This window comes from Malaya genurostris, chromosome 3 (genome assembly GCF_030247185.1).
Source record: "Malaya genurostris strain Urasoe2022 chromosome 3, Malgen_1.1, whole genome shotgun sequence".
NCBI lineage: Eukaryota > Metazoa > Arthropoda > Insecta > Diptera > Culicidae > Malaya > Malaya genurostris.
Genome location: NC_080572.1, coordinates 262231069 through 262258005, shown reverse-complemented (window position 1 = coordinate 262258005; position 26937 = coordinate 262231069). Strand labels below are relative to the sequence as shown.

Here is a 26937-nt window from a genome sequence, read left to right as displayed (position 1 = left end):
ATCTCAACTAATAAATTCTTTGCGTACCCAAGGTAAACTATCCAATATACCAGTTCGAGACATTCTTGCTTGTCGTGACCTTTCATACATGAAACTTATTTATCATTTCATAAAGAAAATTGGAGTTTCAATTTAATAAAGGCCCCTTTTAAGACTTAGTTCTGATCCCAGCTACGTCCATGAGTTCAACCAATAGCTAAATTAGAATAAAAATTATGTAATGATACAAACAAACTCGAAACAGTTTATGAAATTATCAACAAAATGTCTGAAAATAACAGCTTATTTTATAATTTATAGAAGTTAATCGTTTGGTTCAAATAATATTTCCGAGTAGATTTCATAATTAATGACGAGTTACCTAAGATGATATTTAAGCTATAAGAGAATATGTTTTAATAAATTCAAAACGTTGTGACTATGTTAGAATTAAATTAGGATAAGAATATTATGTAAAAGTGATGCTACGGCGAAGAAAAACTTATGTAAACTGCCTTAAGAAATAAAGGTATTTATGGAAAAAAAAAAGCGTGTTGGTTAAGCAAAGACAATTTTGGAACAGCTTGAGTTTTTTTTTAACAGAAAACTTTCTACATTTTCCTAAAATAGTTTGAAATTATCTTGGGTTAAACTAAACATTACAGGCAAAAAACTTCTCTTGATTGGAAATATTTTGTCGTGAAACTCAAAATATTTTCAGTGTATTAGTGCTGTGGTCTTACGACAAGTTTTGTTCGTTAGTAAAACAGACACTAACTATAGATAGTTAGTTATAAACCATGAGTGTTTTTAATTGACTCTTATGAAAAAGACATATTTGTGCATGTTGTTTAAGACGGTCAATTCAGTCTTTCAATTTATAACCAAAAGGCTCTCATATTCGATTTTCTAGTCTATAGCGAAATTGTCCATTCTTTGATACATATAAAATCTTCGGCATAAGCTGTGTACTGCTCATACGATTTATAAGCCAGAGATGTGAATGCTAAGTGTGATACTTGTGGTGGTCGACTGACCACCTATACATCCATGTAATACCTAAAAAGTTCCCGAATACTCAGATACATGGTAGGTCCCAGAGATAATACGAGTAGAAATGACAAAAAAAAAACGAAGCAACTCCTTCGCTCTCTCAAGTCATCAAGTCAAGGCAAAAGGTGGTCATATCGAGCAAAAGTGACATGATTCTGAATTTTGTATTATTTTTACACATTTTGTACTTTGAATTAAGTAAAAGTAATTTTCCAAACTGAATTTATGGCCTTTTTAATTGGTTACACTTCGAGTGCCGGACCCTGTATATTTGTTTACCTGTTTTATAATGATATAGAATTTGCACAAAATATATTTTTTCCAAAATGTGGAAAAGCATGTCAGTTTTATTCGTATTCACACCATTTTGTTATGTCTCTGAGATTATTCACCCGGCTTTTTATTATTACCATTTTTATTTATGTTCATTTACCACCGGCTTTAACCTCATTGTTGTAGTTCACCGGGATCAGAAATAGCCTGTTCAGAATAACTCACATTTATGCCTGCAAGCTACCGTGGACCGATTCCAGAACAAAGAAAGTACACTGAGGTCTTTTTTTATGCAGTCTTTTTTATGCGGTTTTTTATGCGACTTTTTTATGCGAATTTTCAGAGTTATGCGGTTTTTTTATGCGAAGTTTCAGAGTTATGCGGTTTTTATGCGAATTTTCAGAGTTATGCGGTTTTTTTTATGCGGTTCGTAAATTCGCATAAAAAAAGCTTCAGTGTATCGAATCGGTTGTGATGACTTCTTTTATTTAATGAACTATATCCAGAGGCGACAGAAATTTCGTATATTCTGGGACATGTCGATCTCAGTTCTGCAGAAAAAGAAGATTAAATTTGGCTTCGGAATGTAGTCCAAAGAACAGCTCAGTGTTGTCAAATACTAGCACCAGCAACTAGCAGATGATCGTTCTATCAGCAAAAGATTTATCTTGCTAATAAACGTATAGCCAATAAATCATTCAGAACTCCGCGTAGTGATGGATGATAGAAACGAGAAAACGAGAAAAAATAGTGGCATAATGCAATTCTCGCCGAAACTGTCTATGCAGCTCAAAAAAAATAACGAACATGACACTTGCCTCGTTGCTATCGACGGAATTATGTTTTCCATTCTCACGATGTGCAGTTCGACAACTGTCGAAGGCATCGAGAAAACATTAGTCATTGCAAACAGGATGACAGCGGTGCGGAATTTTGTGGAATTTTAGGATTTAACGATATGCACACGTCCTACATTATGTTGATTTAATTTTTCGTATTGGATCGCAGGTTGAAAATTTATAATGAAAAATCGATTGCTTCGTGCTTTAAAGGTGCAGTGCTCAATTCTTTGCATTAATTCTGGAAAACTTTCTGCTCGATTTTAGGCGCTATGTGTTGTGAATGTCAATTTAGATGCCTTTAGGTTATTTAAATTATTAAATCGTAATTAAGCATCGTATTTGTTATATTTTGTGTGGGCGAGGAAATGATCAGGGTTTATCATGGTAGATAATATGATTTTATTATTAGAAAACCTACACGCGATGTTCGTAACCTAAACGCTTATGTGTAAAGTGACCTCATCACGAATAGATTATATATATTTTTTATGATAATACCGATTCACAACGACGCCTAACTGTGATATTACTGGCAATTGTTTTATTAGAACAATCTACATTAATGGGAATAACAGCTAATTTATAATAGGCATCTGATTTCAAATAGTCGAAATGCATTGGTAAATTTATAAAAAATGTTAGTTGTTAAACTCTTAGTTTTTTTTCCTTCATCTCTAGGCAGCCGTTTACCGAATCAGTAATATGAAGTTTTATTAATTGAAGGTCAATAAGTTCCAAGCTGAGACAACAGTGAGATTTTTGAATTTATATTCGATCTTGATCCTAACAGTTTCATGACAAATTTTGTTTGTTCTGGGCGTTATATTCACCATATGCGCTATATTCGAAAGGACGCGGACAAATTTGGCACACTATTATATAGACGGTTTAGCATTAAAAACCTCAATTCAAAATTGGAGTAAGTAAAAGAAGCGCGTGAAATTAAAAACTACAAACCTCTAAGCGAAACATTTCCAATGAAAGTTTTACCAACGATTCACCACATAAAAATAAGCGATGAGGAATGGGCATGAATTGAGCTCATCCCAACCTATAGTTTTGAAGAATGAGAAATAACAAACGAAATGAGAAGCAAAATACTTCTTCTCGATAAGACTATTGTTTAAAGCTAGAACGAATAGACATATAGAATAATAGAAAGCACTTTGTTGAACGAAGTGATAGTGAAGTAAAAATGTGTTCTGGTATCTGAAAGTAGGAGAATAGAAACTCCTACAATTTTACGACATGGAAGCAGGAACCCAGTGGATCTATTCTTGCCTAAGCTTTCGATACTATAAGCCTTCATTAGGTCACTAAAGGTATACTCACTGAGAATTTATTGCTGAATCATGGCGAGTTCAGCAAACATCTCGGAAAAGTGCAAAACTTGGCAGCAACAATTTTATTTTTAACTTGGCAAAAGAAATCGGAATTGAATCATTGAATTGCTTAATTTTTAAGTATGTAGGAATAGTTGAGTTAAAAAAGCAGCCATTTTGGCTTGACACACTGAAACAATTTGGTTATTGAAATTAGGAAAAGCGAGAATTCTTACAATTGTGGCCTTTTACGACATGGAAGCTGGAAGCTCCTTCCTGGTACCCAGTGAATCTATTCTTGACTAATTGTTCTGCCATCTGATTCCCCACAAGGCCTCTAAGTTGGTCCTGTCCGGAGAAGGGTATTAACCACTACAAATCTCCTAGTGAACCCCAGCTCCTACCAAACTTAAGGAAACAGTGATTGTAGAACAACGCAAAAAAACAGTTTTCTCCACTACAGCGTCAGAGCCGTAGTGAGCGTTTCTGGCGCCCGAGGTTAATGTAAACTTTACAAAAGCCTACGGAAAATCATCATATTCGAGCCAAGTGAACAATACTTCGGAAGGGTTATAAAGCCAAATAAAAAATCGGCATATACCTGCATTTCTCTGAATTGAAAAAAATATATGCGATTTCATTTTTCTCTTAAATGTATAGATATAAATAAGAATTATAAGTAATCGCTGAAACTGAATTAACGGGTGGCAACTAAAATTTTGAAATTTTTTTCTCAAGCTGTCAAAAGAAGACAAATTTTCTTGGAGAAGATCTGATTTATTGAAATTAAAGATACATTGTCCATTGTTGAAAAAAAGTGAACATTTGTAAACGGTCCGTAATCGGATGTTCGGCGAAGCTTCCGTTTGATGTCGGAACAGGAGCGTTGTACGGCCTTCATGTCAACTTTGCGAATGCATCTTTTGATTCTACCAATCAACTGTTAGCACTCCAGTTATTTTTGTACACCAAGGAGCTCAAAACCCCGAGGAAATCTTCGATTAGGCGACACTGAGGTAGATTTATCGGGTTATGGTTTTTGGGTACAAATGGGATCGAATGGGAATTCAGGAACGATTGTGTTTTTGGCGTAATGCGATGACGCTTTATCCGGCCAAAACACGTATTGTCCATCAGCATGATGTTTTTGAAGAAACGGGATAAAAATTTTCTTCAAACATTCGTTCTGGTACACATCTTGATTGGTTGCCAACCCAGATGGCTTGAACCATGGCTTAGAAATGCCTTTCTCGGAAATGACAATGTACAGCATCACTTTCTGTTCATACTTATGTTTAAACTAATATTTTATGTTCGCATGTACAGTACAACTATTCGTTGAATAGTATCGATCGTTTGCGGGAATTTGCGTCTTCGAAAGAGGGAAGTAACTTTCGTCGTCAAAAACAAAACTTTTTCCGGAAAAAATTTCAATCAAGGGGCTGTCCATAAAAGACGTCACGCCGCAAGGGGGAGGGGGGTGTTTCATAAAACGTGACCTTTTGTGACAGGGGGAAGGGGGGGAGGTTTTTGGAATGTGACGTCCAATATATTCAATGAGCGCATTTTTGAAATACCTAATTATATTACTGCTTTGCCCTATTTCCTGAAAAAATCTCTACAATAAACGTTTACATTCTATAGGAAAACGTGTATTTGTTGATATAAAAGCTTCTTCTTGTAAATTCGGAAATGAATGATGCAGGAAATCATTTCTGTTGTGATCAGCAAAAGTGCACGGAAGAGCGAGTAAATTGGCGAAATTAATAAATTTTGCCTAATATGAGTAAAAAAGAAAAAGATGCCTTCAACCGGTTTAACTCAAGTTATGCACTGACAATTTTTTCAGTAATTTGATTTTCTAGCATTGATAATAGTATATCACAAGAATTTCTTTTATCTGATTCTGATGCAGTTTATTCAATTGTACTCCATTTGAAAAAAGGTGGGAGATCAACGATTTCAGACGTAGATCATGTCATGTCTTACCTTGATCATATGTAATTTTCCTCCACCAACATCAAAGCTTATCGAATCATCAAATGATTGAACTTACATAAAACAAGAATCATTTTAGCTCAAAATCACTACCCATTGTGTGACGGAAGATCAGTACCGATATTGATCGATGTGATTTAAAATTCACTGATCAACTGATCATGAAAAGATTCTTCGGCAGTGATCTCGTTTTGATGAGGTTTTAGTCTTTATTTTCTCAGTCCTGTATGCTACACTAAGGAAATATTATTCTTTACCTAAAACAATAAAATATCTGTGTACCCCTAGGAGGAATAAAACAGATGATTTCAATGTTTCATCAATTCCAACCAAATACTTTTGTTAATTTATATAATTGATATTAATGAAATAATTCCGATGATTTTTTAGGATATTTTTTAATCTAATGACAGCATGTAATAAATCGATTTTTCCCTCATATTTGTTTTTTTTTGTCATACATATTGAGAATGTATTGAGATGAATTTTATTTATTTTGAATTTGTGACATGTGACATAGGGGGGGTGGGGGGTCTTTGCTTCTGTGACAATTTGTGACAAAGGGAGGATGGGGAGTCAAAAATCGTCCAGAAAAGCGTGACGTCTTTTATGGACAGCCCCCAACCAGCGGCATTGGGAATTCAGCGTTGAAACCTGTGCGTCAATATATCCCGGGGCTCGCGTCTTCTTTCGGTACTTTATTCCGAGTCTTTTCAATGTTTTGCAGATGTACTGGTGAGAGCAGTTGAACTTTTTTGCGGCATCCCTTTGACTCTGTGAATCCTTGTTGTTGAAGGCATGAGAAAGAGAACGAAGTCCTTTTGCGTCCATAATTTTGGCTGGTCTTCCACTACCTTCCTTACGAGCAGTTGTTGGGCATCTTAGGATATTGTAAACTGTCGAAGCCACAACATTTTTGCTTTTTTAAAATGTTGTACCATATACTATTTGCCGAGATTTCTGTGCAGATCGTAGAACTGTACAATGCGCTCGCGAAATACTTCTTGTTTTGACGGCATTTTGAGCAAAACTGAGCAAGCATGAACAAAACAGAAAATACTAGCAGAAAGAGGAGAAAGAGAGCTAACACATACACACTCTTAGTTCTTTCTGAGCTCGTTTGTTGTTGAGCATACAGGCCTCGAAAAAATTCCAAAATTTTAGTTGCCTCTCGTTAAAGGGACTTTTTGCAAAAGTCTGCATGTTTTATTAAAAATATTTTTCGTGATTCATCGTAATTTTGGTACAAAATGACGATGAATCACAATAAATATAATTTCATAAATCATGCAGACTTTCGCAAAAAGCGCAAATTGTATTTGAAAAAAAATTATTCGGACATGAAATTTTCTTAGTGCAAATTACACTTAACCTGAAAAGTAATAAATTCTATAGCCCACAATATAACACATGGATCAATAAGTCCCGAGACTAACAATGGAAACAACACTTTTTTGCAACATTTTTTTTATTCATCAACATAATCACCTTTTAGGGTGATACAATGGTTCCAACGTTTTTTTTTCTCGATAAACTGCTTTCTGAATCATCGACTCGTTGCTGTTTTTGGTCCATCGAAAGCAATCGCGGCACCCACTTGGAAAAAACCTTTTTCATGCTCAATTTTTTATGAAGGATAGTAAATACTTTTCCATATGATATCTGTGTCATCTCAGCAATCTCACGGAGCTTCACTTTACGATCTTTCATTATAATTTTTGTCACTTCACTCACATTTTCCGGTGTAACGGCTTCCACAGGTCTACCCGAGCGTTCGGCGTCATTTGTGTCGGTACGACCACGTTTAAACTCGGCGAACCACCGACAAATCGCTGCCTTTGATGGACAAGAGTCCGGATAACATTTTTCAATCCATTGTTTCGCTTGCACGGTGTTTTTACCCATTAAAAAACAATGTTTTATCAAAACACGAAACTCGGTTTTTTCCATTTTTTAAACAAACTACAAAACGACTTTACTCCAACCCCGATAACTCAGCTGTTTCTGGTAGGATCGACTTAAAATTTTGACCCGTTTCAAGCAAAGGTTAGTACTCTAGAAAGACGTAGTTACTGGTTTACTGCGAGCGCCATCTCTGCTTTAGTCTCGGGACATATTGATCCATGTGTTATGTATCATAAATATACTTTAAACCCTTTGTTTGTGCACATTCAACGTCAGTGGTTTTGCCGGACAGTGTTCAGAATGTATGAGCTGGATTATCACAACGAAGTGAGAAATCGTGAATATTAACTGTAATTATTTGGACGGACACTACCAAAACTTGGACTGACTAACGCATAACTTAACTTCCACGGAGATGACTGACTACATCAAAAACTCCGTTTACATTAACTTTTTATTACGTTACTTCTTTTTACGTAACTCTTTTTACGAACAAAATCCCAAATAACGTAATCTACTTCGTAAAAAGAGGTTTTTGCATACAAGGAAAATCATTTCCGGCTCATTTACATTCCATGGAAATTACTAGAGTGTGGGTATTTTCGGAACGGGTTTGATGAGTATATGTCGGAAAACGATGTTTGAGGTGGTTCTGGATTCCAAGATGGCTAATCGTTCACTGCTTGAACAACGAAATTTTACCTAATTAACTGCTTATATCTTTATCACTAAAATCACAAAGGATATGGAAATGAACCAAAAGATTACAATTCTCAAAAGAGAACTCACCAGAAAAATGGTCACAAGGAATTAGGAAATTTTTCCTTCACTTGCAGAATGGCTCGCTGGTAAACCTAATGCTACAGATACACTTTCAAGAAAACACAAATAGTACCACTTCACTTTAGCAGCAAATTTTTAAGCGGTAAGCGGTATAAATGACATTGACATGAACTGTCCTAGAATACATTACTCTCAGATGATATTAAAACATTTATACTGTAGGAATATCTATTTAACACATGGAAAACTTGTTTTACAATTAACTGTTATATTCTTCTGCATACTTTCACTTACCTAAAACGACCACTACTTAACTAACATAAATGACGTTCATTTATTATTGAAAATTTTCAATTGAAACGCTTCTGGTGAAATGAAGAGGTTTTTTGTTCTGCGTTTTTTGTCTTCGCTCTCCGCCAAGTGACAGCTTTTGAATACAACAATTTCGGTTACCTGAATGGTTATGACAAAATCAACAGATATTTTAGTTAAATCAACAACATTTTAGTTGAAACAACCAGGGCGTGAAACAACAATTGCAATATTGTAATTTTGTGATCTGCGGGTTCTCCGTGCGGTAGCAGAGAAATCAGCATTTTTCTGTAGTTTTCCTGAGGCTGTGAATTTGGGCAATTATAGTTAAAAAAATTTAGAAAATGGAACGAATCGTTTTCTATATAAACTAACATTATCTTATATTGTTTTCGTTGATTACGCGAAAACATAGGTTCTATTTTGTGTCGTTACTTTATTCTGAATAACGGCATCTTGTAATACGATATAGCAAAGATTGAGTTAGTCACTAAATAATTGAGTAATAATTAGTACACGGATAGAATATCAAACGGTTTATTTGCCTTTGTTTATCATGTTTTATTTTTATCATTCATATGGTATAATTTTCACGTCAACATACAGAACTAACTACCATGAAAAAGACTAGTACTATCAGATTTCCGATGGAAATACATCACAATAAAAATTCTATTAAACTACGTTAGTAGTACACCATCATTCCACGTAAAACAAACGAAAAAAGTTCATTCATTAGAGAAACAAAAAATTCATAACATAATAGGGGACAGTTGAGAAATAAAACTGCTGCAACCACACAATCGTCAACAGAGTCAAAAGAGAAGAAAAATATTGGCAGAGCACCGTTGGAACAACATAACTTAAATGGAAGTGTCTGAAACATCGCTAGACCAGGTGTAGCACAAGCTCAATGCAGTAGGCAAACTTTCGCAGGCAATCTTTTTTTTTGTTTTTCGCTCAGTGTATGTAGTTATGAGTAGAGTAGAAAGGAGTAGAGAATCATGATACAACACCAACCTTTCCGTGGCACTTGGGCACCTCTTGGCCAGAAGGTAAATTTTCTGACCACGAAAGCTTTCACAATGACAAAGATACGAGATGAGTTGGAGTGGGTTATCAGTAAAGAACTACTGGTAGGTACGGTAACTTAGAATAAGTGTAGTGAAGAATAGCTGTGTGATGTAAGAAGGGTGTATTCTGAACAAAAAAGATATCGTAATACCGAACTAACAATAGAAAAGAAAAAAATAATTCCGCAGTGCACAGGGCCAAGAGCACTGTTTGAGATCGGGCCCAGATTGTTCGGTGTTCCGGTCCAGGGATTTGCTGTCCATTTATGCCGTACAGCTTTAATGGAAAGCTGAATGGTAGAATTGTACTGCAAAAAAATCGTGTACCTAAATTTTAGGATTCTATCAAACTGGTGAACGATTCACACACATACGAACCCTTCGTTTGTCGCACTTTTTGCACATCAAAAAACCAGAGGATTTTCTCGTGTGTCAAACTGACGGCAAAAAAGATCTGTGTTTTTACCAGAAAAAAAAATCAATTTTTTGCTTTTAAGATTCAAAATCGAAAATAGAAGCACTGAGTTTCGTGATTTCGGGGGGTATGAATGGTCAGTCCTCCTTCAGGAACCTGAGATTGTAACAAGTTTTACGTTCGGAGTTCATAAAATCCGAACCAACCTAAACCAAACCAAAAACAAAAACAGTAAAATAAATAATAACTCCCAGAGTCGGCTTCCCGCAAAAGAGAAATTTTACTTATGTGTTAGATACGGCAAGTTTTTTTCCTCCCCATCGCAAACGGCTGAGCCAAAATTGACCGAGTGCCGTACTGTCCCAAAGGTTAGTTCAGCCAACCCAGCTTGCGTCATAATTATGCCGTAGTAAGTTCAAGAAAACTGCTGCAGAAACTTTATGCAAAGAAAGAAAGACGAATGATAAGAAAAAAAACCTCTGAATTATGTATAACGAGCACTGAGAAATGGGTCTCTGGAATGGAGCACATAAATCGTTGGAATTAAAAAGTATGGCTTTAGAGCCTTGAGATTGCGGTACAAAAAAAAATGAACAAAATTTACGGCCATTCAGATTGCTTTACTAAATAGTTTCGTCGATACGGGAACGTTTCGTTTGATATCGGCTCGCATCTTCAATCATCTTATGAATCTTCCAGAAACGATTTAGAATTATTGCACACAATGATTTGCAGAAATAACAAGTAAAATCCATTACAGCCCAGCAACAGTGCTTTTGTTTGGCCAAATAACAGGAAATGCTGATTCCAATCAACTGGTTTTCCCGAAAAGGAAGCAAACTAGCGACAAGCTAGGGGTAGTTGCTTTCTGTGCTCGGTTATAACTGCTAACGTAATCCTTTCTTTTATCCTAGAAGAAAGGGCCTTACGACAAGGTCTGGAAGCCCGAACGGATGAGTGTGTGTTTCAGTCTCCCCGCAACCCGCAGCGAAAACGGAGCAAACAAACATAGGAAAGCTTTTTGCTTCCGGTTGTAACTGTTTCGCTGCTTTTGTGTATACGCTTTTGATCACGGTTTGAGGCGCTTTGATGACGTGAAGAATGGCAGCTGTCGGGAAACAATTTCGAAACTGTCCGGCCTTTTCCGTGCAACTAGACTGAAGGTGAAGGAATTCGGGGGCCCGTGAGAGGGGGTTCTTTCCGTTTGTTGCCGCAAATTACTTACTGGGAGTAAGTACAGTTTTTGGAATTACTTTTGGATGTGTTTGTTAGCTTGTTCAAAAATAAAAAGATCGATTTCGATACATTTCCTACCCTCGGGATCCTAACCAGCATCGGTCGATACATTGATAAATGTTGACTTTGGTGCCGAGCCCCAGACCAAATCATTCCTAGTTTGTGGCGGTTTGGCATGAAAAGTTGAATGTAGTGTACATTTCAACTCATTACCCTTGATGCTGTCTGTTTATACCAATGGCTCCCAAACTTTTCTGCCCATTTTGAATATATTATTCGTTCTATTGCCCACCAAGTATTATTAAAATTCTTCGGCAATTGAATCATTATTTTACAGTTAACGCGGTAGAATTTTTTTCTCAATTCAAGATTTTTTTTTGGGGAGGATGTGAGCGATGGGGACAGGTCGATTCAAGTGGAGAAATTCGGTCGAAAGGTACTGGTATGGCAAGCAATATGTTCCTGTGGTTTGAAGTCAACCATTTTTTACACTACCGGAACTATGAATGCAGCAATCTATCGATCTGAGTGTTTCCAGAAGAGATTGCTGCTTTTATATAAAAAAGCATAGTACACCTCCACTTTTTTGGCCGGTTTTAGCATCGGCTCACTATGCCAAAACCACTCTCAATTAGCTTGCGGAAAAGGGTATAAATTTCGTTGAGAAAAATATCAATCCACCAAATTGCCCTCAGCTTCGACCCATCGAACGTTACTGGGCAAGAAGACTGGTAAGGCAGCTAGGAACATGCAGGAGTCCAAAAAAATTTGCCTCACTTGTCCGGAGCTTGATGAAGAGCGTTCGATCAAAAGTTCGAAAATTCGTGAAGGAATAACTCAAATTTCATCCGGTTTTCATTATGTTCAAGTTTAACCTCGTACAATAAAGGATCAATTTTTCAAAATATCGTTTTTTATTATAAATTAAAAGAAAAATTTGTGGATAGCTTATTTTCGATACACTCCTTTATTTTCCTCTCCACAAGGTTTCACAGAGAAAATAAAGACAAAAATTACTTTTAGGGTATAAAGTTGTGAATGATTATATGTACTACTTTTGTTAGTATTTGGTTCTATGATTGTTAGGGAAACTCTCAAGTCCTCTTACTCGATAATAATTAGGCGATATCTAGAACTGTATTTTAGTTCTGAATACTGGATCTAGTTATCGAACAAGGTTTCTGGATCAGTATACTGAATTTGAATCGGGATTCTGGATTGGGATTCTTCATCTGGATATGGATGAACTTGGAACAGAATTCAGTGTTTGGATTCGGAACGTGGATCTGGATTCTTGATCTGGACCGAGAGTGTGAACCTGAACTCCTGACAGAGACCATAACCTAGATTCTGAACCTGAACCCGAGTTTGAAACATGGGCCAGAGCTTCTGAGACTAAACTTTGAACCTAGACTGTGGACGTCAGTTATGTGCCAGTATTTTGGTCTGGGTCTGTGAATTTGGACTGGATTCTGGACCTGAGTTTACTAGGATTCTTCAATTCTAAACTTGAACCTGACTTATTGACAGAGATTCTAAATCTAGACCAGATTTCTGAACCCCAGGGCCCGACAAGTTTTTTAATATCCTGATACTGAACCTGTACATGGGTTTTGAACCAGAATTCTGATAGATAAATTTTGAATCTGGAGCAGAAATCTGCACTTAAATTCTAAGCATGAGTTCGGATTATAGACCCGATCCTAATATCTTGACTGGAACTAAATTAAATTAAGACTGGAACATCTACTGACGTAGATTTTGAGTCTTAATCTGGAGCAGGATTCTGGATCTGGATTCAGAATTCCAAACGAGATTTTTTATTCTGATGATTCGACAGAGATCCGGAACATGCACCAGAATCGTGTATCTTGAACTTGATCCTGATTTTGGATTCTAAACCTGAACCTGGATTAAGGAACAGAACTCTGGGTTTGGATTCTTGGTCCAAATTTTGTAGTCTGATTAAGGGCTTTAATTCTGCATCTGCATTCTGGATAAAGATTCTGACCTTGGATCTGTTTTCTGACCCTGAATCAGAACTCTCTGCTTGGATTCAGAATCTGGACCTGAATGGAGTAACTTGACCTAACCTCTGAAAATGAATTTGAGATCTGAGTGCAGAATCTGAATTCTGAACCTAAATTCGGAACTTCGATTCTGGACCAGAATTCTTAGTCTGGACCAGGATTCTGGAACGAGATGCTGGACCTCATCTCTTGACCTATGGATATGAATTCTGAACTTGGACCCAAATTCTGGACCAAAATTCTTGACCTGGATTTTCTACCTGAATTCTGGATCTGAATTTTGGAAAATAATCCTCAACCTGGACTTGGACTTTGGACTGATCCCGGATTTGGATTCAGGGCCGGAACTCCTGACAGAGTTTTGGAACCTGAAACTAGATTCTGAACCTTAGCTCTTCTCCTGAATTCTGGACCCAGTTTCAGAACGACCTGAATTTCTGAGCGGAAATTGGGTTCGGCATTGTGGGCCTGAATTTCGTATATGGGTTCTAGACTTAAACTCCTGACAGGGATTCATAGGGATTCCATGACCTGAACTCTGAACATGGATCTGGACTTCAGTTTTGGACATGAATTCTTATCCCAGACCTAGATTTTGGATCTGAATTCCTGAAGAAATTTTTGATCTGAACTTAACTTTTGATCCGGGAAGCAGGATTCTGGACCTTATTCTGTATTTGAACAAGATTTTGGACTCGAATTATGAAAATTCAACAGAGATCCGAGGCACACTCCGGGCTCATGAATCTAAACCTGGACCTGAATTTTCTTACTCTACTTTGTATGGATTGAATTTGGGAAAAAAACATGACCTAAATTTCTAATGGAACATTTAAACTTTTTTCTCATTCTTATTTGATCAATTTTTGTCCGTAACATCACTTAAGGGGGGGTAGGGTCTAAATGATGAAAAAAATCATCATCTTCACGAATTTTTTCCAGAATTATCGTTCAACAAAATAAATTCAAATGTTTTGCATGATAAAAAGCATCATTCGAACAACATTTTGTAGTTTTTCGTGGAAAAATGTTGAGAAATAAGTCGGTGAAGAGGTATTTTTGAGGACAATTCTTAAAAATCATGATTTGTGGTGTCCACTGTATCTCAGCGCAGACTAATCAGGAGTGAAAAATCAAAGCAGTATAGAAAGAGTAGAAGTTTTTCTAGACCCCAATGTTTCTGTTTGATTTTTGTTAAATTTTTTAAATTTTTGGTGGTTGTTCAAAGTGAAAATTACGATTTTTCACGAAAAAATCCGCCATTTTGTAGCTGTAAAACCTCCCCAAAGTAACAAACAACGAAAAGGAAAACGTTGGGATCTAGTTTTTTATACGTAGAAAGTGTGTGCAAAATTTGAAAAAAATTTATGCAGTAGTTTTTGAATGACGATGGAGACGGACTTTAAAAACCTGCTTTCGAGAAAAACGTGTTTAAAGTTTTTGTTTATAAATCAACGGAAACAATTTATTACTCCAGGGAGCCCGCAGGGTCCAACATTTTTAAAACATCATATTTTTTCTTTTATAATGTATTATAATGAAACACTTCAAGAATGTTTTGTCAAGTTTTGAAGTCAATCGAAGAAGAAATCTTGGGCCTGTGTACCGAGCTCTTACTTCTTCGCAGTATGAGATAAGTAAAGATAAAGGCACATAACTTGCTGAGTTTTGCTTCGATAGGCTTACAAATTTCACAGAATATTCTCGAATTATTTTACTATAAGAAAATACAAAGAAAATAATAAATGATTTTCCAAAAGTGTTAGACCCTACCCACCCCTTAAGCGTTCATCTTTTCACTTTTATTGTCTTACTCTCAAAGTCAAGTTACTCACAAGCATTTAATGACTTCAGAATCAGGAATCAGAACTAATTGGCTCAAGTGGTACGTTCCCCTAGTGATTTGGAGATTTGTGCCTTGAAGTAGCTTCTCATCAATTTTCTGATGGGAAGGGAAGGATAAAAGGGACATGGAGGTGGATGATGTAGGATAACAACACAAAACAAAAAGAAATAAGTCGTTTTGCGTCCATGTAAGGATGCTGAACGATCTGCAGATGCTAAAATGCACATTCCATAAAATCTCCAGCCCCCGAAAGGAATTAGAGATTTTACAAAAGCGACACCATTCTTCTTACCAGGAAGAATGCAGAACGATTCGCAATTTTTATGAACAGAAGTAAATTCGGCACCCCATAAGAGATGCCAATCTATCTGCTAAAACCTTTTAGGGTAGGTACAGAAGGGATTCATTCACTCCAGGAAGAACGATAATCTCCTCTGACTATTGTTCCTTACCATATTTGGTGAGAAACGATAAAATATCTTTCAATCATAGCTCTCCATACACAGATTCAAACATGTATGGTGAACCAAAAACCCGGATACGTAGTTGCGTCAATGCGAGGCAGTTACATATCAGATACTATGAAGTACACAATCGCATTTAAACAAATGACAAAAATAATACTCAGCACGCTGAATAGTAGCCCTGTGATGGATGAGTTTGCAATGTCCTGTCAGAGCTCTGACCAGAATCCTGCAATGAAGCTTGGAAAAACGCAATAAGTGTCTAAGCGCAAGTTTGCAAGCTGTGCCAGTAGCAGATATGTTTGGATGCAGCCCTAGAAGAAATCCTGAGCTTTATCCAACTAGTTGACAGCGATAAAGCTGGATTTTTCATTCGTGGTATCAGCTATAGCCAAATCGTCTGAGATAGTTGATGACTGACAATTTCCAGCATTCGAATATCCAACGGCGGATGAAATCCCAACTGTATCATTCATCTTATGAGGTCCTATCTCGTAGGATGAAGATGCAGTAGTTACATCATCCTGCATTTAAAATTGAGATACTTGAGTGAATTACGTAGCCATCTCAACAAGCCTTATCAAAATAATATAATATGAAGAATATGAAGTCATCGCTTGGCGAAGACCAGTTATACGGCCAATATTTTCTGTCTGTGCCTTCAATTAATCAGTCTAACTGTGACACGGAGTTTTAAGTTTCGCAAGAGCAAAGCCCACAAATGCTCCGTTTTCGACTGTCTTTTTTAGGCTTCTGCCGTCATTCAGTCATCGGCACGGTAATACTCCCGCGATCGAGCAAGCTCCCGTTGTAGTGGCCTCTTACGACATGGAATTGGAAACCAGTGGATCAATTCTTGCTTGAAATAATACCGCTGAATTCCACACGGTTTACCTGTTTGGTGTACTTATACCATCGGGACAGGTGGATCGTAGTGTTATTCTTAGCCAGTTTAGAACCGCTACCGACACTACACGGCCATCTAGGCTGCTTAGAAAGATAAGTTGACATTTAAGATCAATTTCCATTGGAGGCCGAGAAGCCACTCAGGAATCCCGTAAAATGAAAGTCGTTTTCATGGACTCCGTTTGAAAATTATGAGCAGACCAGTCAACGACATAAGCGGAACAGTAGTTTGAAAATTGTGTTCTTTCTTTCATTTGCCCTTTCAGTCATTTACGGTTTTCAGTAAATACTGCATACTGTGCAGTGTCGATATACAACCGAAGCTTCGAGAATCGATAATAACAGAAAATGATTCACAATTATTTTAACCTGACGGTGTTCGCATTTTTAGTAGTTTTGGTTCTAGGGTGTAACTACTTCGATTTAACCTATTTTAGACATTCTTTATAGCCAAGCATCAAAGATTTTTACGTATAATTAATCGAGTAATCGAATAATAATCCAAATAATCAATAAAAATGTAATCGAAAAAATTGTAAACTTCGTTTGTTTTGAAGATGATCATTTACGAATGAGACTGTAAAAAAAAACGAATATGAGGATGTTTGATTGATTCAGTTCAACGAATACGTAACGGAAAGTGACATTCTCGGTTGTTTCAAAATCCGTGAAGGAAACTTCTGGTTGATCAATATTATTTGAAAACTTGTACAACATTGTTGTTATGCTTTTTTCTCATTCTGAAGCTAGAAATACAATGTAGGATAAACATCAGTCTTCAATACACACTCCAACATCAGCGGGACCGTGCGTCCTATCATCAGGGAACCATTAAATGAAGGAGGATTGTCTAAGTAGGGTAAGCTTTCCTGAACACGAAAATCGATGAATAAAAGAAGACACTGTCGTTAATCAATGGTCATTTGCAGTAAGTCAATCAATTTGTCCCCTAATGTGCTATCACTTTTCGGTGATTGTTCAATGCCCGTTAGGGTCCAAGCGGTGGCTGATTAACAGCACAAATCTACAATCCCCGGCGGGCCCATCTCGATAACATAGCTTCCTATTATCGTTGTGTCGTAGTCCAGCTCGTCGTTAGGTCCTGGCGATTGTTTTCCCCTGCCAACACATCCAAGGAAGACGATGAACGATGCCAAGACCAAAGCTAGGGGATAGGTTTGACGATAACGGTATTTTTTTTTGCTTCCATGTGTTTATCTTAAATGAGCTTTCCCCTGCGGTTAGGCATGATGTCGCTCCTTGCCGGTTCGGAAAATCGATCACAGTTCAATCAAATTATGGATGGAATCGATTGATAATTTGACTGTGTTGTTTGGCGATTAAGAAAGTATTCAGTTTTAGAGCAACTGTTTTCGACCAAAAAAACTATTACAGCGAAAAAGTTTTTGAGTTAGGCAGATTGGGATTCAATGGTTCATTTTTTGATTGACTTCAATCATATTTAACTGGCCACGGAATGGTAGTAAAAAAAGTAAATCGTATTACTTCCTCATTCGCTATTTCCTCCAGTGTTTCCCAAGGAAGTCATCTCGGACCGTTCATATTTTTACTCTATCTTACGATTGAAATTTTTTGTTGAAGTGTGTGAAACTATATTTTGCTCACGAATTAGAAATAGATCATGTCATCAAATCCACAACTAATATAGAGAGCAGGAGCAATTGGTAATTGAACCAGTTTGTGTAATATCAGCGAAATGGCTCAAAATTCCTTCAAATGTTTCGTCATCTCTTTTAAAGACTGTCTCAGAAAGTATGGACGCACTTTGATTTCGCTGTAAATAATTCACAAGTGTTAGATATTCAAATTTTATTCGACGTACTGATTATATTAGACTACAACAACAGAATATTATTCTTGCGAGCGTTCCTCATTAAATTGTTAAATTGTTAAATTGTTGAATAGTTTCGGCTGCCGAGACATGTTTCCTAAGATGTGCCTTCGTTAATACCCAAAACTCCTCAATTGGTCGAAGTTGTGGACAATTTGGTGGATTCATGTCTTTTGGGACGAAAGTGCCTTTTTTGGTAGTATACAATTCTACCGTTGATTTCGAGTAGTGGCTAGAAGCAAGATCTAGCCAGAAGACAACAGGAATCATGGGTAGAAGTCATTTTTGTAAACATTCCTTGATGTATATTCCGCTGTTCATTGAAGCAGTGGTGATGAAGGGTTTCGAAATCTTACCGCAGTTACAAATTGCTTGCCAGACCATAGCTTGCTTACCACATTTTTCGACTTCAATCGATGTCTCCGACTGGTTTAACACTGTCTCTTCTCGCACCGTATAATATTGTGGTCCCAGCAAGGATTTGTAATCGAGTTTCACGTAGGTTTCGTCGTCCATGATTATGCAGTTCAAATCTTCAGCTTTCGAACCCTCGGCCTGATCGATGCTTCTTGTTTCGGACTACGTTTTGGTTGTTTCTGCTTCTTATTGGTTCGAAGATTCAAACGTTCTTTAGCACGAAGAAGTGCCCACTTTTTTGGCCACATCCCGATCTGAAACCTCCTTCTTTTGCTCGAACGCCTTCAGTATACGCTAATCCAACTGAGAGTTAGTAGGACCTTTGTTTCAACCCGTTTTCGGTTTATCCTCCAAGGTGTTATCCTCACCGAACTTCCTGATTGCATTTCGCAAGGCTTTTTCACTTTTGTGAGGTTGTTTATTCGTTTTCAGCAGTTTGTTTTAAAATGCGTGGACTTTCAGCAGATCAATATTTAAATATTGTGCACCAAACCCAGACTGTCATTGAGAAAGATAGCAAAAATGGAAGGCAAAGTGTAAGTAAGTAGACGTAGAAGCAGTTAAAATGCATTCCGAAACATGAAGCATCGACCAGGCCCAGAGTTCGATAGTTTTACGTTGCGATACTTGCTGGGAATTCAAACTGGACGACGAAAAGTTATGCGAATTTCGAATATAAATCCTTATCGAGGCTTCAATATTATATGGTACAAGAAGGACAAGTATTGAACCAGTCCAAGGCATCGATTCAAGTCGAAACAAAAAAATGGTATCAGGTGTACAACTTTACTTCCGCCGTTTCCCGATAGGTGGCTGTACCGGCTGAGGCTGGTCAAAATACATAGATGATAATGCCTTTAAAATGAATGTGTACAGTGCCTAACGAATTGTCGTCGCCGTTTCAGTGACAGTTGTTCTTGTTTTCGTATTATTCACGCTCGAAAATGTCTGTTTATGTGCCCAATTCTCGCCATTTGCGGAAAGTTTTACTTTTCTGTTACAATCCGAAAAAAAATGCAGCTGAAGCGCATCGAATGCTCTCAGAAACTTACGGTGATGCTACTATGAGTAAAAGAACGTGTCGGGAGTGGTTTCAACGTTTTCAAAATGGTGATTTCGATGTCGAAGACAAACATGGTGGTGGAAGAGAAAAAACCTTCAAAGATGAACAACTAGAAACTTTGCTTGATGAAGATTCGTGTCAAACCCAAGAAGAGCTTTCCGAATCGTTGGGAGTGAGTCAGCAAGCCATTTCAAAACGTCTCAAGGCCCTGGGCATGATTCAGAAAGAAGGAAACTGGGTGCCGTACGAGTTGAAACCGAGGGACATCGAGCGCCGTCTATTTGTATGTGAGCAGTGAAGTGGGTTCGATACGATAATCCTAAACACAGAAAATAATGGGAAAGCACGGGCATGCTACTTCGTCGAAAGCAAGACCGAATATTAACGGTGCCAAGGTTATGATTTGTATTTGGTGGGATCAGCTGATTTACTACGAGCTCTTAAAACCGGGTGAAACCATCACAGGAGATCGCTACCGAACGCAACTGATGCACCTTAGTCGCGCGCTAAAAGAAAAGCAGCAACAATATCAAGAGCGACATGACAAAGTCATCCTCCAACTCGACAATGCTCGGCCTCACGTCGTAAAAGTGGTCAAAAAGTACCTGGAAACGCTAAAATGGGAAGTCTTGTCTCACCCGCCGTATTCCCCAGATGTCGCCCCTTCTGACTTCCACCTATTTCGTTCGATGGCACACGGCCTGGCAGATCAACATTTTCAATCCTTCGAGGAGTTGGAATTGCGTCATGGATAGCGTCAAAAGAGGACTCATTTTTTCGAACCGGGATCCGAAAATTGCCGGAAGGATGGAAGAAGGTTGTCGCTAGAGATGGAAAATACTTTGAATAATACATCTGTAAGCACTTTTTCGCAATAATTTCGAAAAAACGGCCAAAGCAAAGTTGTACACCTGATAACAAAATCTGTTCTTGATCCACCTAGTGGTGTAATGATGTCTTTCCCTTGTCATTGACTCAGTCTAATTAAAACATTTTTTGCCATTTTAATTAGAATACTTTTTGACACGAATCTGGGTTCATTTTATATACAAATTAATTCATATTGGCATATAGTATACAAAAGCATGATTAAGCGCTTACGTTACATATTCGGCAACTTTCCTTAAACCAAACTAGCAATATTAAACCAAATTAGCAATATTAGTAATTGAAGATTTGAACTTGATCATTAGTCACTTTCTTAGATAATTGTGCGGTTACGTCACTTGGAAGATTATATCTCCGGAACGAGAAAGAAATCAATTTGATCTTCGAACTTTAATGAGTTTGTCTGTTACGTCACTTATACCATTTCATCATCAGAACCGTACGACACAGCCATTCGAAATTCAAAACTGTTTAACGAACCAATATGTTAGTAGCTTCCAAATTAGTGTAGGCTTGATGAAATCAGTTCAACTATTGGGGGAATAAAGTGCGAAATACGGACGTTTTGTTGTTTAGGTCACCATTATATCTCTGAAACCAGAAGTGACCGGAATTCGATTTTCAAAATTGATCAATAATTCAATAGAAGCTTACAAATGAGCCTAAGCTTGTTGAAATCGGTTCAGAAGTCTTCGAGCAAAGTGAGCGTTAAGAAAAAAGTACTTTTTCTCGGATACGCCACTTATACCATTATATATATCTCCAGAGCCAGAGGTGTCATCCGTTTGAAATTTGAACTTGGTCAATGACTTTATAGTTGCTAAAAAAGGACCCACAACTTGTAATTGGTCTAGCATTCTTTGAAAAAAAAATTGAGCTTTACGAAAAAAAATGCATTTTGTCGGTTCCGTCACTTGTGCCAATGAATCATTGGAACCATAAGTGACAGTCATTCAATCTTCAATCTTAATAAATTACCAAATAATAGCTTTCAAATGAGCCTAAGCCTATTTGATATAGGTTCAAGCCATCTCCGAAAAAAAACGAGCGGTGATGAAAATGGGGATTTTTATGATTTTTATGTGACCATTGCACAGTGGTCCGAAACGGGAAATTAGCGTGACAAACATATTTTCACTATTAAATATTAGTTTTTTTTGTAGTTGGTGTCTACACAAAAGTTGTTTGTAATCAAATGGTGCTCCTTTTGATGAAAAATGTTACTAGGGTGGTCCTTATTTAGATTGAAATCTGAAACCTAACTTTTTTAATTGTACTCAAAAATGATTTTGTAGTACAATAAAGTTGTAGGAAATTTTATTGCGAGCAACAAGAAAGAAGCAGTAAAAGTAGGGTGGCTCCTGAAAAATCACTTTTTTTGTTCTAACTTTTTTGTGAAACGTTTCACCGAAAAGTTGTCTTTAGAAGAGTTGTTGAACTAATCATTGCGCTCAATTTTGCTCATCCAAGCTTTTTCATATGAGCTACCAGTAAATGATAAGTTATGATTGTTTTTTCATCAAAAACTGGTCATGCTTCAAATATCAATATTCATTAGATGCCAGATCGATAAAAAGGTATCCTATGCGATTCCTGAAAAGTCATAATACAAGTAAAAATTTAAGAGAAAATTGGAAGGGTGTTATTTTTTAAAATTATTTAAATTAGTTTAAAAAATACCTTCAAAAAACTCAAAAACATTGCATAACTCTTGAAGGCCTTAACGTATGAACATACTTTCTTCAGCAAAATAATAGTATCAAAATAGTTCTACAAGTATTCCATTCATTGTTCTTTCGAGAAATGAGACACACAAAAACTACAGCCGAAAAAATAGTGAAATATTTTTGTCACGCTAATTTCCTGTTTCGGACCATAGTGCATTGTATTGCGGGAACCGGATCATAAACCTGTTGAAATCGGTTAATTCATCCATATCACACAAATGCAGTTTCTGATCTCGTCGAGCTGAGACGAAAGGTTGTTTTCGCTAGGGGACTCCGCATCTCAGATTAAAAGTCTGTTATCCAGCAATTGTATTCTGTTTTTATAGGGCAAGGTAAAAACGTATCGTCTGCAAAGCTATTTGTGACTGTGGCAAGATTTCGCAACCTTTCATCACAACTGCTTCGATGGACAGTAAAATATTAAACACGAAATGTAGAGGACGGGCATAGTGTGATTGGTAAGACAATCGCTTTTTACACAGCCTACCTGTGTTCGAATCCAAACCCCGCTCATAGGGCCAAGAGATTTTTCTGGCCCAAGAGGCGAATGACCACGATGTTAAAACCTCTATAATCGAAAATCAATGTAAAACACGAAATGTTTACGAAAACAACTTATACGCTTTGAATAGAAGCCACAAGGATCCTACTGTCTTCTTACCAGATCTTGCGTTCGGCTTTTTGTTCGGTAGAATGGACGGTAGAATGGTATATCACTAAAAAAAGTTACTTTCGCAACGTAAATTGACACAAGTGTCACTGGTGAGGTAGTACTATCTCGGACAGTATTTATTGAATTTGTTTTGTATAACGCCTCTATGGTTTTTATACTTATTTTACGCTAAATTGTACTAAATTTTGCTAATGAATGTACCTTGAAAACACTTCAAATAGATTTTCTAGAATTCGGAATTCACACTAGAGATGTTCCCGAAACCCAAACCAATGAGTACGGGTCGGATTTGGGTTCAGAAACCAAATTGTTTTCGGATTTGGGTATGATTTTTACATTTTGAACGGGTACGGGTCGGGCTCGGGTTCAAAAATTTAATCTATAACGAAATGTTATCAAAGAATTATTCCTCAGATTACTGTCTTATTGGTTTTGGTTACTGTAGAAATATAACATTTAAGAAAAATGTGTCATTTGCATTATTGTGATCTGTTGATGCAAAAAATGAGGAGGTTTTATGCCCTTTGGAATGCATACTGAACTAAAACTAACTCCAGTGGGCTGCTCCTTTTGTCGAAATTAACGGCCGGTCTTGGATGCTAATGCTAATATTCCAGTTTATCTTGAATCAGGATCAGTGCTTTTGTTGAAGTTATATACAGATAATGGTACTTGTAGGCTTTATTTTTAGTGTATTCAAGCTGAACTAATCAAGATATTTGTACAACATTCGTAGCCAAAAGGTATATGCATTATTATCCAATAAGCCCATTGAAACTAATGTTGTAATAATGCTTATGTGGTTTCCGGAACGTCCAGTGTACGTTTTCAAAAGGAAGACGATTACAAATTTGCCCCAACAGTAATCGATATTCAACAAGCTTATGCATATGAAGCTCCAACCCAAACGGATTAGGCATCTTCATTTGGTCCTACTACGAGCCCCGCACAATCCTCATTCACAGATCGTGTTTAATATTATCCTTTGTGCGGTGAACAACCCGAAGGACATGCAAAGTACGAATCTACGGCTGAACGGAAAACCAAATCGCACATAAAAGCCGGAAACCGCCAGGCCACAATATCTTCTTTCCCAGCGGTTCGGTGATGATGGCGAGATATTTCTTGGAACAGATGACGTCTTCCGAACAGCTCGCAGCACAGATTCCGGCAGTCTGCCCCATTTGTACTGTTACAAGCTTAACATCCAAGTACACCACACATATGACAATCAGACAACTCCTCTCCTCTCGTTCTCTGCTTGAAAATGATTAGATACAATTGGATTTTGACACAAACCTGTTCGTTTCGGGGTGTGCTGTCATTGTGTAACCGATATACATAGATTGTGATTTCTCAGGAACGAGAACGGCGCAAGCAGGAAACCAACCACAATGAAAATGAGATCTCGCCAGCAAGGAGTGTTTGAAGCACCCCAATCGGGTTTCCACCGGTTGGCTGGGATGATTACGAACGATTGAGCGGGGCAAACAACAGACAAACATGATAAAATCAACAAGTAACAAGAGAATCGTCTTCGGCTGGAAGATGGATCAAAACAACACAAACAACGTTACCAGCTCTGGATATTCATTCTCTCGAGCAGCAGATTCCAGTAGTCGTGTCTAGATGGGTGGGATCGGAATTGTGGGTCGGGTTTCGGGGAGAAATGAAAAAAAAGTATAAAAAATAATGAATATATTGACGACAGGTGGAAACACGGCGCGGTGTCAGAACTGGAGAATATTTCCGGGAGTTTACTTTTGCAATTTAGTCCACAAACTACATCGGACACTATTCAGTTAAAAACTATTCAAAATTAACCCATTTAGATAAACATAATTGAAAAAAGAAATAATATCGTTGTAAAAAATGACGATAAAATCGATATTCATTTTGTTTTAAAATTGATATAATTTGGCCCCTAGTATATTACATTGATTAGTGAAACTGTAACTTGAATGAATAATAGGTAAATTTAGTGCATTTTTTATTTCATTCTGCGTTAAAACAGAAGCAATATCAGCAAGTATTTGCTTTGCTTCATTATCTGCGAAAAAACTCCACTTTATTTTTCTAAGTGGATTTTTTCTTTTTTCATTAAACTACAAAATGTTTTACGACTATGCGTAGAACGATTGCCGATTGCAAATGCGATTGTTCTTCCTCACATTATCGAGTTGTGTTCGTCAAAGAGAAAACTAGTCGAAACGAGACGTTAGCTCTTCGATCGTAAAATGCACCGCATTCGCAAATTAAAAAAAGATTATTGTATATTAGATTAAAGGTAATTACAGCATGATACAGCAATTGTTTTTTTAAAAGTCAATTTTTATTCACACATCATACTTTTATTTCTCTCATAAAACAATATTTTTTTGAGTGGCGAAGTAAAAAGAAACCCAAAGAAAAATTTGCTCAATAATATGGGGATGTCTGAAATCCACAGTGGCTGGCCCTTCGTTGTTGTTACAAAAGAAATCGATTAAAAATAGATGAAATGTTGCCGACCGATCGAAAAGTGAATATTCGCTAGTTAGTAGATGGCATATGGATTGGTCTTGAGCGTACATTTCATATTTTGAGCAAGATTCAGTTGATGAGCTAAGTATAGTGGCGCATATACTTTTTCAGGACCAAAAACAGGAACGCGAGCGTACCTCCGAATCGTGTTTGGCCATGCTGATGCAGAAAAAAGAAAAAACTTTGTCGGAGGTCGGAAAGACAATGATGACGGTTTTCTGGGATTGCCATGAAATACGACGACTACTTCTGAAAAAAAAACTATCGATAGCGAGTATTACTGCGCATTATTGGAGTGATTTAAGACCTAAACCATTGTGGAACGAATCCATATGAAACGATAAAGAATTGTTTACGTAAGATAATGCGCAAACGCACAAGATCGTCACTACGATTTAGGGCATCCATTTGCCTATCCGCAAACTATTTGGCTTTCCTGAACCTCAAAAGATGACCACATCAACAAAAAAAAATTCAGCCAGTGTTAATAGACCATCGACCGCAGCGGAAGAGTATTTGGCAGACATTCCTAAAAATTCCTTTTCATACGGGATCGGAACGTGGAAAATCGCTGAAATAAGTGTGCGAACGGCGAATTATAAGCGAACTACAGGAAATAAGTTATACTGATTTGGCAAGTACGGACAGTCAAATTTTTATTGAAAATGAGTGTATGAATCTTTGAGCTCGAATCTGTACAAGAATATGCACCTGAATTACCATTATTACACATTAAGATTTCTTGTAAAATTTAGGCTAGATTTGTATGGTAGGTGGGACCATCATCATCATCATCATCATCATCAAAAAATCAAAATTTGTTAGCTGCCGCTACAGGCGAGAGACACTTCAGTAGTATGGTAACAAGAAGTTTTATTTTGTCGTGAATACGACTTACTTTACTATGGGGCGCCTTTTCAAAATTTACCCTCTGAGAGAGTGTGAGAACTTTTTGATCGTGAATATCTCTTGTTGTATCTAACGAATCAGCATAATTTTTGCTATATGCCATCGGAAATATCATTTACAATTTTATGATAAAATTTTCAGTTGTGTGACATAATCTCAAATAATTCAAAATTAAACTTTTCTGAAATGTTTGGTATAAACGAGTATCAAAGAGGATAATTCATAGGGCGCGTTTGCCTTCTTCGTATTTTGAAAGCTCATAGCTCAGTGATCTGTGAAAGGATTTATATAATCTAACTACCAATACAATCGAAATTTTTCAACTTAAACGTGTATAGCAAAGGAATGAATCCCGTTCAGCACCCTGATAGTTTCTTTCATTGAAATGCAAATCCGAAATGAAATAATCGACATTAAAATTCTGTATGCGGCTATTTTTATAGCCGTT

At 37.1% G+C, this 26937-nt stretch overlaps 1 protein-coding gene across 26 annotated transcripts in view; it reads right to left on the bottom strand.

Moving 5' to 3' along the window:
- LOC131438950 (potassium voltage-gated channel subfamily KQT member 1) overlaps positions 1–26937 on the bottom strand; it is an 892435-nt gene that overhangs the window by 230187 nt on the left and 635311 nt on the right. For 17 of the 26 annotated variants that reach the window (XM_058609372.1, XM_058609379.1, XM_058609378.1 and 14 more), the window contains one exon: positions 9488–9544. The exons of the other annotated variants lie outside the window; for them this stretch is intronic. In XM_058609372.1, the coding sequence (XP_058465355.1) occupies positions 9488–9544 (57 nt within the window). The remainder of the gene's footprint in view (positions 1–9487; positions 9545–26937) is intronic. 26 annotated transcript variants of the gene reach the window in all.